This window comes from Cyclopterus lumpus, chromosome 10 (assembly GCF_009769545.1).
Source record: "Cyclopterus lumpus isolate fCycLum1 chromosome 10, fCycLum1.pri, whole genome shotgun sequence".
Taxonomy (NCBI): Eukaryota; Metazoa; Chordata; class Actinopteri; order Perciformes; family Cyclopteridae; genus Cyclopterus; species Cyclopterus lumpus.
This window is the reverse complement of record NC_046975.1, coordinates 6,210,105-6,226,029: the sequence shown is the minus strand read 5'-3', so window position 1 is coordinate 6,226,029 and position 15,925 is coordinate 6,210,105. Positions and strand designations below refer to the sequence as shown.

The following is a 15,925-nucleotide window of genomic DNA, read 5'->3' as shown; positions in this document are numbered from 1 at the left end:
GCAAATCGACCGTCAGGCCAAAAGGAGTCAGAGTGGGTCGTATTTCGTCATCTGTGCCAGTTGTGATGGCAACTCAGAAAACCCTCAGGGGGAGGGGCCTTTTGGGCTCAGTTATCCCAATAAACTTTTGGATCTGAGTGGTATTGGCAAGCAGTTCCTGCAAACCGTCAGACCCCTCAGGAAGCAGCAGTTCGCCCGGACTTGTCTGTGGAGAGTGACGTGTGTCCTGTTTGGTGACACATGGCTGCACCTTTGCAGTGACAAGAACCAGCGGTTTGGGCACCTGATCAGGATGCCTCCTGGACATGTCAGACTCTGAGGGAATACATATCCCTTTTTTATGTAGCTTTAGGATCTCCCAGAGGAGCTAGAGGAAATGACGAAGGACGAGTAAATGGGAAGAGGGTAGCCGTCATGACCCAGGCCTCATGGAGCATGGGACACGATAAGCACACGTTATAAGAGAATAAAAAGAACACAACAGAACAAAAAACAAGTTCACTTCTGCACATTTTTTTTAGATCTACATTATGATTAACAGAACTGAAATAGTAAAACAGTTGTGTTTTCGGGGCAATAATAGATCTGAAGTGCATCATCAATTTGGCGGTTTGAAGAGAGACTCTCACTCAGAAGTCAGCACAGAATGAAATGTGCGTCCCCTTTAACAATGGCATTGAAGTCCAGCTCCTCAAGGCACAATATGATTATTTAGTGGGTGGATAGCAGACAGAAGGATTAGTGCTAGGCAAAGATGAACAAATTTAAATCGATTAAATCGCATTATGCGCAAAATTCAATAATGAATTAAAATCTAGTGTATTGCACATACAGGTACCAGAAGAAACATTTGTCTTTTATGAGGGAACAGCATGAACAGTGTATGTTCAGTAGTTATGGTCCCTGTTAGAGTGACTAGCACAAAAGAAAGTACACAGCTGTAATTTACTGTGCAGGGACCTTTTAGCCTGTACAGCCTGTGGATTTCCTTAAGAGAATGTCAGTCAAAGAAAGATAAATGCAGGTTAAGTAGTTACCCACAGTGAGTTTAAGTGGCCCATAACCTTTCTGCATTTGGCCAGGACTTTGTCAAACGCACTGCAATCATATTATGCACCACTAAGTGTGCTGACTTTATTGGTGCTGTGCAACATGATTACAATGTTCAGCCCACGTTTCTGCTAAATGTCTGTTTTCTGTTGTCATGACAGTCAAAGCACGTGAATGCAGCTCCCAGTTCATCAATATAATGAACTGTGACTCTAAGATAACTGTGGTACCCAGCGATGTCCAGTCGTCTCCAGTGAGAGCAACAGATGGTGCGCGTTGTAACGCCGCCATCTTTGTAGTCCGCTCCGTTTCATACACATCGACGGTGCGTCTTGAGGCTCGTACGCGCCGTCTTTCGTTGTGATTCTCAGGACGCTCCTCAGACCGACATCTTCCTCTACAGGAAGCGGCCTGCAGTCCGCTGCTCTCCACTTGGCCGAGGCATGTGTTCATTGTTCATGTGTCCATTGTTCATGTGTTCATTGTTCATGTGTCCATTGTTCATGTGTTCATTGTTCATGTGTCCATTGTTCATGTGTTCATTGTTCCTGCGTTGGTTTATCCACAGTTCTCCCGCACGCCGCATTCAAAGTAGTCTGCCGAAGTTTCGCTCCACTGTTTTTTTGGTTAGCTAGTGACATCAATGCTGTGTGACGCCTTTAAGACGTACTTCATGCTCGTAGTCCTCCGGTGATGACATAACTCCAGTTTGCAGTGGTTACAAATAGCTTTGCTTTTTATCAACTACGCCGTCTGGTAGAGATTTAAAATGCAAATGTCCATTTAAAAGTGCATTTCTCCATGTTCTCGGTCAATGTGCGCAGCAGTGTTAAGCCCCTCCCAGTGCAAAAAAAAATAATGCCGTTAACGCATGATGAAATTATTGACTGAAGAGTTGTTGCAGCTGACAAAAATCACACGGAAACAAAAATTGTCCAGTGTTGTAAATCATTTATTTAATTATTAAGGGCATAAATAATGCAAGAACAAGTCATTATAAAAGAATTCAACTCATCTGTCACTTTTCATGATTTTATATTTGTTGCACAAATCTGCAATGAACAAAAGAAGCTAAAAAGGCTCAATTAGAAGATAGAGAAATCATAAGGTAGAAAGAAAAAAGGGATATAATTCAGCTTAAGAGGAGACAAACGGAGTGATAGAAAACACACACACTCCTGTATGAACAGGATGGATTTCACAGTTCCCAAGAACTACATCAAAACAAGTGGGATGTGACCAGAATAACAGTTTAACAGTTGGAAAAGAATCCTGTAAAAACAGAAAAACTAAAACTACTGTGGACTGAACTAATTTCTACAAAGACAGAATTTCAAAAACAAGACTCAAACAAAACCCCCACAGGACGCTCGCTCGCGTTCAAATGCTTCCAACCACGTGCACACTTCAATTAATCTGACACATTTCATGTGCCGCCAGGTATTTGGATACAGAGGAACGATTTCACACGCAGAGTGTCGTCCCATCAGATTTGTGCGACGCTACTTTGAGGCTTCTTCCTGCACTGGCGCAGTCACGTTGTGCACACGAGGTCCACGAGGAACAAACCATAAAGCAACTCAAAAGGAGCTGTGGTTATTACCGTGATTATTGTTCGTCTCTGCGAGTCGAGCCTTTCCGTGAAAGTTCGTCACGGTGACTTTGACCCGGACTTTGTTCATCCTTCATGTTTTAACTGATATTCTGCAAACAGCCATTTCAAGTCGGCTCCCTATAATTAGTTCAATTATAAGGAGAGGGTTTTCTCTGAGTTCTTGGTAAATGCCGAGAAGTGGTTGGGTCATCTGCTCCGCGGACACGCCCACACCGAAAGGTTGTGTGGGAAGGTATTTCATGTTTAGAACTATGAATGGACAAAGATAACAAGAAAAGAAGAAGGAACAAAAAAAAAAAAAACTCAAACCCCGACTTCATCTGCAGAAAGCCCCCCAAAAAACAAACAAATTACCTCGGCGAGTCTGCTGCCAACGCCGAGACGAATGATCCCTGTAACGACGTCATCGATTCAGAGTCCCAAAGTACTTCAGGAGTTAAACTCCACAGAACCAAAGTGGTGCATTTTAGTGCAAGGTAGCTGATGGGATGCAGAGGCTCTGTCAAACACTTCATCTTCAGAACACACACACACACACACACACACACACACACACACACACACACACACACACACACACACACAAACAGTGTGTTTGGTCTCATACGTCGTCACACACAGTGAGCTTCCATGTCCGGTTACAGATATCAGCTTCATACACTATTTCCACCACTCTATGTTTAAAGTCTGTGAGTGACTCCTTATTCAACCGAAGAGTGGGAGAAGGCACTTGACAATGCTGTCAATTTAGAAAAGGGTGGCTCCATGTCCGGCCCCTCAAAGCTCAACGCGTCCTGCTTCTGATGCAAAGCAGCTAGCCTGCGAGTCGTCCACATGCAGCGCGCGTGCGCCGGTGACCCCGCATATTCAAATGTGAATCCTCCCGTCGGTCGGACTGTTCAATGATTGTCGGGACATTAAAAATTCTGCTTCCTGTTCGGTATGTATCCGGCGCTGAGGCCAACCCTGTCGGGGCCGGGGGCAGCAAAAACAAAGCGTGAAGTCGGTCCAGAAACACACTGAACACCTGCATTGCTTCTTCTTTAAATTAAACCCGTTTCCTTCCTCGGTTTGGCATCTGCTTCTCAGACGCCCGAGGCTCCTCGGGGGGGATGTCAGTGATCTTAGCCCCGGGCCAGATGCCGTTTCAAGGTAGACAGCTCATCAAGGTGAGTGACAAGTGTTGGGGCGGGATCCCCCCCCCCCCCCCCCGCACCCCAACCCCTTTTTTTGTGTTGCCCTGAGGTGAAAAGTTGCACACTGTGGTTTTAACAGCAACTCTTTCAACCTGTTTATTTTATTTGTTCAAGGGTAATGACGGAAGAATGGCCAGGTTATAATCACAGCCACGCCATAACTCAGCAAAACAACTGCTGGAAGGGAGATCTTTGCTTTTATTTCATAATGCAATACTTACTTACACTTCAATAAAACCCGGTGGTCCTGATTTATGACTTAAATAAACACCACGTAACAGAAGCAGTTGGGTTCACGATGTACGGGAGAGACTAACATCTACGGGAACTTGCTGCTTATTTCCGTCTTCTTATTTGACTTTCAAAATGGAGGGCAAGCGACACTATATGGGAATAGAGTGAGCTCCGTAACTACCGGAGCAGGAACACACCGCTGGCTCCAAACTCTGGGTTTGGACGACAGCCAGCTTGCAAGCTTTACTCAAGTGATAGAAGTGTATAAGTCTGCAGTGCGCTGACAGATGCTGGAGAATTATATGACCTGTGCATCCAAATTGTAATGTATAATCAGAGGGATCCAGCTGGATATGAGGGCAAGCAAAACAGGGAATTATGCGCCTGCAGAAGAACTTTGGGATCTTTGAGCTGTAGTAGATGAATTAACATGTATTTATGGCAGTAACTTAACACTGGCCAGTTTCAAGTGTTTCTTACATGCAACTGTACTTAACTACGCTATATTCTTATTGAGATACGCGTAGATAAAACGTGTGGAGTGTAGAAAAACCTCAAACAAAAAGTCTGTGTCTGTTGTTCCTGATGGGCTACAGTCCTCGAGACGACATCGCACTGCATTAGAAGGAGAAAATGAACCAGAGCACAAAGGAACGCGTTGCGATGGACGCACACCGGACGAGACGAGGAACCGACGCCCTTTGACCTTCACTTTCAACTGCACACCTGTAAAGTTTTGTGACGTCAGCGAAGCCATCAAGTCTAGACACACACACACACACACACACACACACACACACACACACACACACACACACACACACACACACGGCTGCTAATGATAACATATATTAAGGAAAAAGGTAAATGAATAAATAAAATAAAAAGACAATATACCATTTCCACCAGCTTAATTAAAATGTTGCGAAGACAAACCGCCCCACCCCCGTCCACCCCCACCTCTATGTTACACCCAATTATACATGTAGCCATAACATCTGCACAGCAGTCCCTGAGGTAATATACTGTAAGAATATGTAAATACAAGTTGTTTTCCCCCTTTCAAAAGAAGCTTCTTTATGTCTTTCCAGTTTTATTCATCCACAAACAATTTTGTATTTATTTTCTTCCTAGGAAATAATGAAATATTCAAATAGACTGGTGACAAATACATTGTCAGTGCATTCTCAAAGTATCTCCCAAAGCAAACCCACATGAGAGTAGAGGAGGGGTCCTTTGTGAAGCAGTGTGTACTACGGAGTGAGGGAAAGCACATCGCACTGTGTCCCAGTCTGAGAGTCTCACACACAGTTCTAGGAGGCGATGCCCGACCCTTTGACTCCCCCTCTGTGAAGATCTGCGTCTTTGTGGCCCCCCCTAAGACTTACTGGGACTCTGGCTTTGCTCCATGGTGTTGAAGAAGAGGCAGACCCCGGCGGTCAGCAGCAGGTGCATGGACTCATACAGCAATTTGGGCGAAAAGACGCTCCATATGAAGAGATGGTACCGCAGAGCCGTCACCAGCACAATGTAGGCGGCAGCCGGCACCGACCGCAGCAGGGCCAAACAGTAGCAGCCGTGGCCGACCGCGACGGGGCTCCTGTGGAGAGGGAGAGGACTCATCAGAGGGGCAGAAGAGCACTGCAGGAGCAGGCGGCTAACTCTCTGCCGAGCGACACGGGGGGAAAGCGTCGCTGGGAGCCGAGTTCATCCTCAACTGCGTTATGTTTTTTTTTTTTCTAAACGGCGATCGGTGAAGCTGCAGATTGTTTAATGATTCATAGCAGCTAAGAGGCCACATTCCCACATTTGTGTGAGTTTTTACCTCTCGCATGTAGAGAAGAGTCTGATCCAATTATCTTCTCACAATAATACGGATTGCTGGCAAGTTCTGATAAAGAAGTTAATGACTTTAAAAACCTGCATGATGGGAGGAAGGGAAGGGAGCAGCGAGGAGATTAGGAGATGATGATGTAAAACCACACACACACACACACACACACACACACACTTTGTTTCTGACGCGCTGAAACACAGGCGTAAATGACCACAGGGATCTGGTTCAGTAAAAACAGGCAGAGGACCAGCTGAGGGGGAGGAACTTCAAGCCGGTTCCCAAGACAAGAGAAGTAGGAAACAAAAGAATGAAGTCCAGTTTGGACAGTTTAAAACACACATACATGACAAACACTGACCAATAATCGATAATGAACTAGTCGATAACATTTGGTCACTGGCTTGCAAAGTTGCATGTGTGTGCTGAGAGTCTCTCTTTACAAACAGTGTTGAGCATCATCATGTTTTAGTTGGGATCACATTTCAACCGTCATTATGTTGAGACAAAGACAACTGGTCAGATGACCATCAGACAGATTTAAAAAGGGACTCCTTTGTTGGGGGGGTTAATTAAGGGCATTAAAAAAAAAAAGGAAAATAAATTGGTTGATATTAATGCACCCTAGTGTGGGCCAAGCTCCACAAACACTGGATCATAAACATAGGCAGAGGACTTGTTGCCCTAATGATCCTATCTGTAAATCTGTGACCAGCAAAGTCCCCGTGTGCCCAGACGGAGAGGGAGGAAGTTGGTTTGAGCTGAATAATGAAAACAACCACTTCCTCCATGCTCCAACCAAGGATCAGCGGTTAAGCTCTTCAATGGGTGGCGAGTTCCACAAGGCGGCAGTTTCTAAGACAGCTCCAGTTTATTCCAGTGTGGTACCTCAAAGAGCTGCTAAAACATTCACATGCAATCTCAGAGGAGATAATTCTCTGAGGAGAAGCCGAGTGACATCTTTGGCATCTTCTAATTCACGGTTACATAAATGATAAATGAAGGGGATGCTCATCAAGCGGTGTGGTTAGAAAAGAGAAAATCCTAGAACAAAATGACCACACTGAAGTAAGAAGAAGAAGAAGAAGAAGAAGAACAAAGGCCTGCATAGAATTTAAAGAAAAGAAGAAAAACATTTTTTTGGGGGGGTCTGAATATCATTAATGTGCAAAAGAACACTGTATAAAATGAGCAAAATGAAAGATAAATGAAGCACTGACTGAGGAAGAAGATCCCACCGCTGGAAGTCACAGCAGCACAAGTGTGATGGAAAGCTACGTCGCCCTTCACTACATTGTATTTTATTTATTTACGTCAGGTTGTCTCTTTTAGAGACAGTTTTATTGATGTTAATTAAGTAAAGTGGTGTTGATTGGCCAGTTTTAAAGATTTACAGTTATTAGGTGCACCGAAACAATGAAAACGTTCTGTTGGCCGTAATTAGACGCTGACTGTGTCGAGAGAGGCCCGCTGAAGAGCTATTGATCAAAGTCCATTTTCCAGCACTCGCCTTGTGGTCGGGCTGCTGATGGCGCAGAGTGAATTCTTAATGAGCGCGACTGTGTACGAGACTATTTTAGAACTTCACTTCTCACTACGTCTCAGAGTGCAGAGTGTAGAAAGCGCCACGCTATGAATAACAACAACAGAGGTAGGTAAGTAGGGGATGTCATGTTTACAAGCAGTGGCTCAGTGTGACGGTTGGCTTGAGAGGCATCAGCTCCTGCAGCGGCCTCGAGAGGCGGCACTGTTCACTGCAGCCTCTCGGGCAGCCATTTGAACTTGTACACATTAAAGCTCAACACGTCCCAGGAGTTCGGTTGGTGACTGTAACGTCATTTTGCTCCCGTGTGCGAGCTCCTGTTTCTACTTACTTTTAATTCGTAACCCATCCGCTACTTTTTTTGTACCTCATTGTAGCGCTAAATGAAAGGTTGAGAGGTCACCGGCGTCAGAGAGCCCATTCTCTGAAGACATTTCATGTCCAGGGCAGATCTGATGTCGAGCCAGCCAGGAGCTGTTCCGGTCCAGAGTGTGAGTCGGTCAAATCAAAATCATCCTTGTCGTCTTTAGGCTCTGCTTGTCGAAAAGTTTAAGATGGGAGTTTTTTTCTTTAAATCAGACTGGCCGAACTACTGACATGTTAAACAAAAGATTATTAGGAATACAAATCATGCATGGGTGTACATACCCTCTGCAGTGTCATTTCTCATTTGAGCTAACAAAGCGTGCTTATTTTTGTATCACAAGGCTGCAGCTTTAGACGTATCCATGCATTTATTTTACTTCAAATTTAAAACAGAGGCGGGTTAACACCTTCTATACAAACGCCACATATTTGTTGAAAAGAGCGTTGGACTTTTGGCTCCATCAGCATGGCAGCTGCTGCCCAGACACAGATCTCATCACTCATGCCGAGGGGAAGCTGTGGTTATTGGCTGCATTCGCGCACACACACAGCGACCCGGCTACTGGCCTCTCTCCAGTTCAGGTCTTATGCAGGTTACGCTGTTTACATGCATCTTTTGATACCCTGCAAGCGGGTCTCCCTGCTGCCACGAGTAAACCAATTAACACAATATTGATATGCCCCTACACTGTCTCAGCCACACAGAGGATTTAGAGGAGAAAGTAGTAAGACAGCCAGCTCTGTAGTAGTAGTAGTGGTAGTAGTAGTAGTAGTAGTAGTAGTAGTAGTAGTAGTAGTAGTAGTGGCGTATAAAGTACCCAAAAGCAATACTTGAGTAAAAGTAAAGATACCTTACTGGAAAATGACTCCAGTAAAAGTAAAAGTCACCTATGAGAATACTACTTGAGTAAACGTCTTAAAGTATCTGATATTTACTGTACTTAAGTATCAAAAGTGATTTTATATTATTTATTATATTAAATGTAGTAAAAGTACAAGTAAATGCTGTCAGAATTTTGAGAATTATGAAGTTTATACTTTTAAGTGCTGTGGCCACCATGACCATGTACAAGGAGTTGTGTTGAACATAATTGGGTTGGCTGTGATCCATCCAGGAGCAACAATGTTCAACATAGTATATTGTACATAAGTATACTTTTGCATCTACTATGAACTTATCATAATTCTCCGAAAAGCAATATGACACTATGAAGGAGTTGCGTTTATAAGTATGCTCATTCTGACTAGAGGATGTAGAGGGCAAATGCATAATATTGTGTTCATAATAAATATCAACTTGATGCATCAGGTCTTTGTTTTGAGAAAGGACACCTGCCTTGTACACTCCTCTGGGCCTGATTTGAACACAATAGACAAAGGTTTTGCTCAAGCTGAATCTGCAGTTGGGCGACTGCTACGATCATAACTCGATCTGATCATCCACAAAATGACTCTAATATCAAAACATGATCAATACTAAAGCAGCACCGAAAGTAACGACCCAGTCATGACTTGAAACTGACAAATGTCCTGTTCTTCAAAATAAGTTGTTGGGCTGAAGACTAGTCCTGCGATGCTAAATAACCTTTCACAGCTTACGCACTCTGACGCGGTTCAAATCGTAATGCGGCGCTCTCACAGCTCCTTTCAATCTATGGTGTGGTGGCTAGCTAACATTAAGTTAGTTAACATTAGACAACTAGTGCTGCAATGATTATAGCTAAGATGACTCAAACAATCTCACAACTGTTTCCTAAGCTCACTAACTCACTAGCAATCTGTCTACTACACTAATTTGATTTACGATAGCTAGCGAACATTAGCCTAGCATTCACCATGTATAGCTAAATTAGAAGATCAGACACCTGTATGCCCCCCTACCCCGCCAGAGATATACTCCATATATACTCCAATCCGGTGTTGGTCTTCGTCACCACTGTCGTTTGTTGCGGGAGTAGCAGGTGCTTCCATGTCTGCTTCCATCATGAAATCAGTCATCTACTCATGTAGTCGCTCACTAGCTAAGTCAGCATCCTGGTCATCACTGGGAATAAAAGAACGTGGCTTTGAGAGCAATTGCGCATTAACGTGATTAACCACTGATTTAACTTCAAGCTAGCACCACGGATTCAACCTGCTTGTTGGAGTCTTGTTCCACCACAGTCCCCGACGTTGGTCTCATGATTAATTTGTTTCTAAAGATAGATTTGATTTTGTAGCGAGTAACAAAGGTTTCAGAGGTAATATATCTGAGTCTAAGTATTTTTCTTTGCCAAATGTAGTGAAGTAAAAGTGAGACAGAAATATAAATAGTAAAGTACAGATATCCAAAAAACGACTTAAGTATAGTAAAAAAGTATTTCTACTTTGTTACTATACACCACTTAGTAGTAGTAGTAGTAGTAGTGATTCTGCAGATAGCAGAAAACAAAGTAAAATAGTTTAGCATGTTTAAATTAAATCGCAGTAGAGCAATGGTTACGATCTTAAAAGTGACATTTGAGTGAGTAATATTTTTTATATTGTTTAATGACCATATATTTGCCATTCCAAATACAAGGCTTGTATAACAGCAATGAAGTATGTCCATGAATAGATTTATGATAGTTTATAATTGTTGTGTTTACATCATATTTTTTGTTTTTGTTAAGGGCACAAACCCTCCCGGATGGAAATCATCCACAGGGGGGACCTTTACACTCACCGGCCTCTCTGTGAGCTGAGGAAGCAGACGAGGTGACACGCCCAGAGCAGAGGCCCTGCGTAAGTGCTGAGGGCCGTTAGGAAGATGGCAGGTGCCTCCACGTAACTTTCCAGTCCGACGAAGCCGACGGAAATGTCGACGGTGGCGACGTTGTTGGAATTGCCCTGCAGGAGAACAACGCAAAATCCTATTTTAGCATCGCAGAGGGTACAGGAATAACTTACCCTGCACACAGACAGAAAACGAGAACACAAAGATCTGTGGGCGAAGCTTTGTAAGCGTTCCAGAGCTCCAAAGAACCGGCCCTTTGCTTTATCATCATTACTCCAAGCTTCTGGAGACTTCCCAGCGGCCCAGTTGTTGTTTGTGTTTCCCAGTCCCCCGACCAGCACAGATAACCGTCTGCAGGTGGACTCTTGTTAGAGACACACGGGTGCCACCATGGGCACTTCCAAATGAGTTTCCAGTATGTAACGAGCCAAATATGTCGGTTAGTGAACTGAAAGCATTAAACCTTTCTAACCTCGTATTGTTTTCTTTTCTCCAGCTTTAGAAGACGTTTCAACATTTCATAGCCTTAAAATGTGTCTTACGGATTTTATTTATGATGCTATTATGCTCCTTAACATCATTAATGAGCCCAAGTACGATCGCTCCCCGGACAATTCCTTCCTCACAGCAAAGTAGTCCATGTTCACATTTGTGCTGCTCAGGTGCTTCATCTGATATCTGGTTGGCACATTTAGTTTATTGGAAGCCTCAGAGCCTTCAGATGAGTCACTCGACCCGAGACGCCGATCAACACCTCCGAGAAACACCGCCACGTTTGCTCGCATATTTATTTTTCAAAATCGTCTCCTTTGCCGTTTCTCGTTTTGTACGCGTTTTAAAATTAGCAAAAATCCACGTGCGTGACAAGTGCTAATTGAAATGCAAACATTCACCGCGGTAAGTTCTGCTGCGGCACGCACGCCCCACCCTTTGCATGAACGTACGCGAGGAGCAGAAGCATGCCGGGGAGATGAGCAGAGATCAAGGGTGTCTTTCGTGTTCCGTTTTTGAAACGCAACGACGATCCACGAGCAGCAACACATCAAGCGGCGGCTTATTTCCCGTCGGTGCACACGATCGCAGAGGGAGAGAACATTAACAGCTGGCTCCGTTTTTAAACAGACACGCAGTGGATGTATCAGTGAGCAGGTTGGAGGCTGCATATGGACATTTTATGGCTCGCTGTGATCTTTCCAATGTAAGGAGTTGTAATAAGTTGGGGGGAAAAAACCGAAGAGGCCCGACATATTTTGTGATTGAAGGTCAGACTAAAATCAACCCATCTAAGTTTGCGTCTGCTGAGTCTGTCAGCGCTGAGCTGTAAAACACCCGAGTGATGATTCATATCTTCATACAGACGGTCGCATCTGAATTCACACCAGCGGGGTGACTCGTCACTCCTCATGTGGCCACACAAACTGGCTCATTTGTGAAGAATAAACGCCTCCTTTGTGCTTTCCCGACCATCTGGTTTTTGGGCCTGGCGATAAATCCACAGAAAGCCCGCCGCGGAGTCGGACTCGTCGGACTTCGAATGATCAAGGCGGCGAAAACGCAGACGGCCAGAGCTTCCAGCGCGAGACCGTTGGTTCATGACGTGGCGCGGTTTAGCTGTTTTTTTTGTGTCGCTAGCGATGTTGCCGTCTGAGGTCACCGGAAAGATTTCCCATAATCCTCCCATAAAAAAAAGCTTTCTGCCAATACCTACTGTAAAGCCTCTGAAAACACAACAGCAGGAGCGGCCATGTCTCGAGACTTCACAATGACGCCGCACAACTCTGATCAATTCGCGGCCCGGAGCTCACTGATCATCTGTAGCTGCGATCGCTGATTAGATTCTAATCAAACATAATCGTGACTATTCTGCATGAGGTTTTTGGTGGTTTGGGAGCAGGCGGATTTAAAATCACCCGTCTCCGCTCTACAGATCCATTATGGCTCCAGCTTCGCCGAGAACGTTTTTACTCAAAGGCCTGTAATTACATGCCTGGGCGCCGAGGCTGAAAATTGTCTGGTGGCGGTCTAATCCTGAGGCCATCACGCCATTAATGACCCATGGGCGATGCCACTTATTAAATAGTTAGCGACGCACAAGTTTGGTGTTGACAGAGGTAACCATCAGCTGACCAGATATCTGTCCTCTCCTGGGTGGAGGTTGAATCAAAAAGGCATCAACACCTGCCTTTGAGGAACATTCAGAGGAACACACACATCCACAGGAAGAAACTAGTCCAGCTGGCCTTCATGCGGCGCTGGATAGAAGTAATATAATTTACACACAAACACTCTGACCAGAACTGGCCCTGATACAGAATCAGACACTTTATCAGTGATGATGGCTTCCCTAAATGTTGCTCCAGTCTGTGTCAGGGCGTTAAATTAGATGTCTCTTGCAATCAGACGAGCAAAACTTGCTTACTGATTTGTTGTTCCCTGAACCGTCGTAGATGTTGGAGGAGGTGGTTTTGGCTCTTCACACCTCAGCATCGACAGGTTTGGGAAATGGTTCGTAATTTGTACACTGGTAATGTTTTGGGTTTTTTTCGGGACTTATTTCTGGATCTGCTCCAGAGTGGAGTCATTCGGTAAAGTGGGTAGAGGTCGAGGGGCTCGAACAAGCTTGGCTCAATTTAACAACTAACATTTAGTCATTACTCTGAAGTTAACAGTTGATAATATATATATATATATATATATATATATATATATATATATATATATATATATATATATATACGAATGAGGAAAATGTAACTTTAAATTCTGGCTATTTAAAAATCAAGAACATTGACAAGAAAATAATGACTTTCCAAAATAAAGAGCAAGATTTTGACGTTCTCTCATTTCAAATACATTAAAACACCTTCCACTGCACATCTTACAGTAACACTTTGCGGCCGCTGACATCACTACGGTTGCTTACCTGAAAGTAAAAGAAGGCCTGGCCAAACCAGTAGTGCATGATGGTGGTTTGTGCTGCGTCGTAGTGGAGCTTCTTCCAGATGAACTGAGCCATGAGCGTCTGGATCAACAGGCAGCAGCACAGGACCGGCAGGTTGTGAGCGCGAAACAGCAGCGTAACCAACAAGACCAAGCCGCTGTAAATCTCCCACAAGCCCCTGCTCTTCAGCTTGGCATCGGCTGTGACGATCTGGGATCGCAACAGGTCTTTGGTGCCGGTGAAGAAGATGCCCAAGATGAAGACGTAGACAAAGCGCGCCTCCACGGTTCCCCTAAAAAGGAAAAAGATTACAGGCGGTGTCTTTCTGCATTCGCAAGTAAGCAAGCATTGATTTTCCTCCACAAAACTCCCCGTTCAATACTCAAGTAACTGGGGTAAGTGACTCTGGGATGTGGATTGTGCCAGTCCTGCTGTACCCGTCCATGCATTCAGCTATTAAATATCCACAGGCTGTGGTTTTGAGGCGTGAGGAAAGTAATTGAATTCAGACTTTGTAGAGTGAATGATAAAAGAAAAACGCGTCTTATCAAATAAAAGGTGACAACAAAAGCTCTACAACAAGAAAAATCGAACTAATTAACAGAATCAGAAGAACAATCTTAATAAATCAAATGCGCTAAAGCCCCAACAGAAGCTTTGAAAAGGAGAACAGAAAGTCGACACAGCGTCTCTGTGAATGTGATACAGTCATTGCCTTGTGGAGGGAGAACACGGGTTAGGATAAATGGATCAGCATCAGCAACAGCAGATGGGGGAAAATATTTTTAGATATAAAAAGTTTGGAACATTTATTTGATATGACAAACAATCCAACAATCTCCAGTCTAACCTACTGCATACCTGCATACTTCAGTCAGACCCTTTGTTAGAATAAGTTTTAAAAATTCACTGCTCTAATTAATTTCTTGTCTCTTGTTAGACTGATTTCCTTATATTTCTGTAAGTCATAACCCTTCTTTCATTCAGTATGCAGTGTGTCAATGTTGCATTAATAATTAAAGTTGCGAGACTGGAAGACAGAATGAATTGCCTGAGAAAAACAGACTTTCACACCCATCACACTGTCGGTTGTACTGCATCACTATAATTTGAGGAACCTGTTATTAACACATTCTTCATGCATTTTAGGGAATTCTTTTCACCCGATAGATCAAAACCCTCCTTTATGGAGTATCACAAGTTGTAAATATTAGGGATGTATACAACATATTTTATTTTAATCTTTCCTTTTATTAATTCCATGTGAACGGTATAAAGGGACACGGTGACAAGGCTTCTGCTTCCTTCTGGACGTCGTACACTGGACGCATTTCACTGCATTCTGGGTATTTCAGTGACTAATCTGTCTGTTTTCATAGGAGGCCCACACTGCAGGTGTCATTGTTGGGTACATTTACACTTTTCACTAAAAAGCCACAGTGAGCCAGGATAAATTGAGTATAGACCTCTTCACTGCCATTCGGTTGCTAGGGCAACAGCTTTGGTCCAAGATCACTTCCTGTCAGCTACTGCATTCACGAACATTGCAACAGGAAACACAAAGGGCCCCCATTTGAGCGTGCACAGTTGCAGCATAGTTGACATTATTAAATGCTGTTTCTTAAAATAGAAAGGCTTAGCCAAATGTTAACAAAAGGGTCACCTTACTGCCAAAAATCAAACCAAAGCATTTGAACCCGCGATCGCTCTCAAACTGATTTACAAGGTCATCAATATGTGATAACTACAGATAACAACTAAGTGTAATGTTCTCATGGTGCTGTTGACATCATTATAGTTGTGAAATAAGTAAAATAAGACTGCATTTTGAATTAGTTTGAATTATTTTAGTTTGGTTATGCATATGGCTATGTACACATTATTACAGCTAAAACTAATGCGGTCCAAGGTACAGTAGAATGTATAGCATTGCAGTTGTATGATTGGATAAACTGGACACCGAGTCTTCTCAATCTCCAAGACAAAAGAAATGACAGATTGGGCCTTTCATTGTTCTAAATGTAACCGAAGACACTTACAATTTGACAATGACATGTTCACAACATTGTTTCACAGAGCATTAAACTCAAAAAGGAGTTCTGTAACTGTAACTTCTGCCGCGATGACGAGAACGTTAACGATGGTTCCTAGTAGTGTGAATGTTTATGAGTTGATAAAGAAATACAATTTACAAACTGGTTGATTTATGAGTAAAATCAGACAAACTGTATTCAGAAGCATGGCTCCCTCCCCCTCTTATTTTACAACGTGCCCACAGTTCAGCTTTGTCATTCATAGCGTTTGTTTAATGTTCAGAAGACAGGAGGCTCCATCCTTAATGGTTGAGACGGATGCTCAGCGATGGAAGCTCTGAATTCATGGCAGCAAGAT

At 43.6% G+C, this 15,925-nt stretch overlaps 1 protein-coding gene across 2 annotated transcripts in view; it reads right to left on the bottom strand.

The window, feature by feature from the left end:
* Positions 1–1,984: 1,984 nt before the first annotated feature.
* pigg (phosphatidylinositol glycan anchor biosynthesis class G) overlaps positions 1,985–15,925 on the bottom strand; it is a 55,038-nt gene continuing 41,097 nt past the window's right edge. For both annotated transcript variants that reach the window (XM_034543383.1, XM_034543384.1), the window contains 4 exons: positions 13,517–13,826; positions 10,543–10,706; positions 5,484–5,695; positions 1,985–4,857 (listed from right to left, as the gene is read on the bottom strand). In XM_034543383.1, coding sequence (XP_034399274.1) covers positions 4,592–4,857; positions 5,484–5,695; positions 10,543–10,706; positions 13,517–13,826 — 952 coding nt within the window. In that variant the 3' untranslated portion in view covers positions 1,985–4,591. The remainder of the gene's footprint in view (positions 4,858–5,483; positions 5,696–10,542; positions 10,707–13,516; positions 13,827–15,925) is intronic.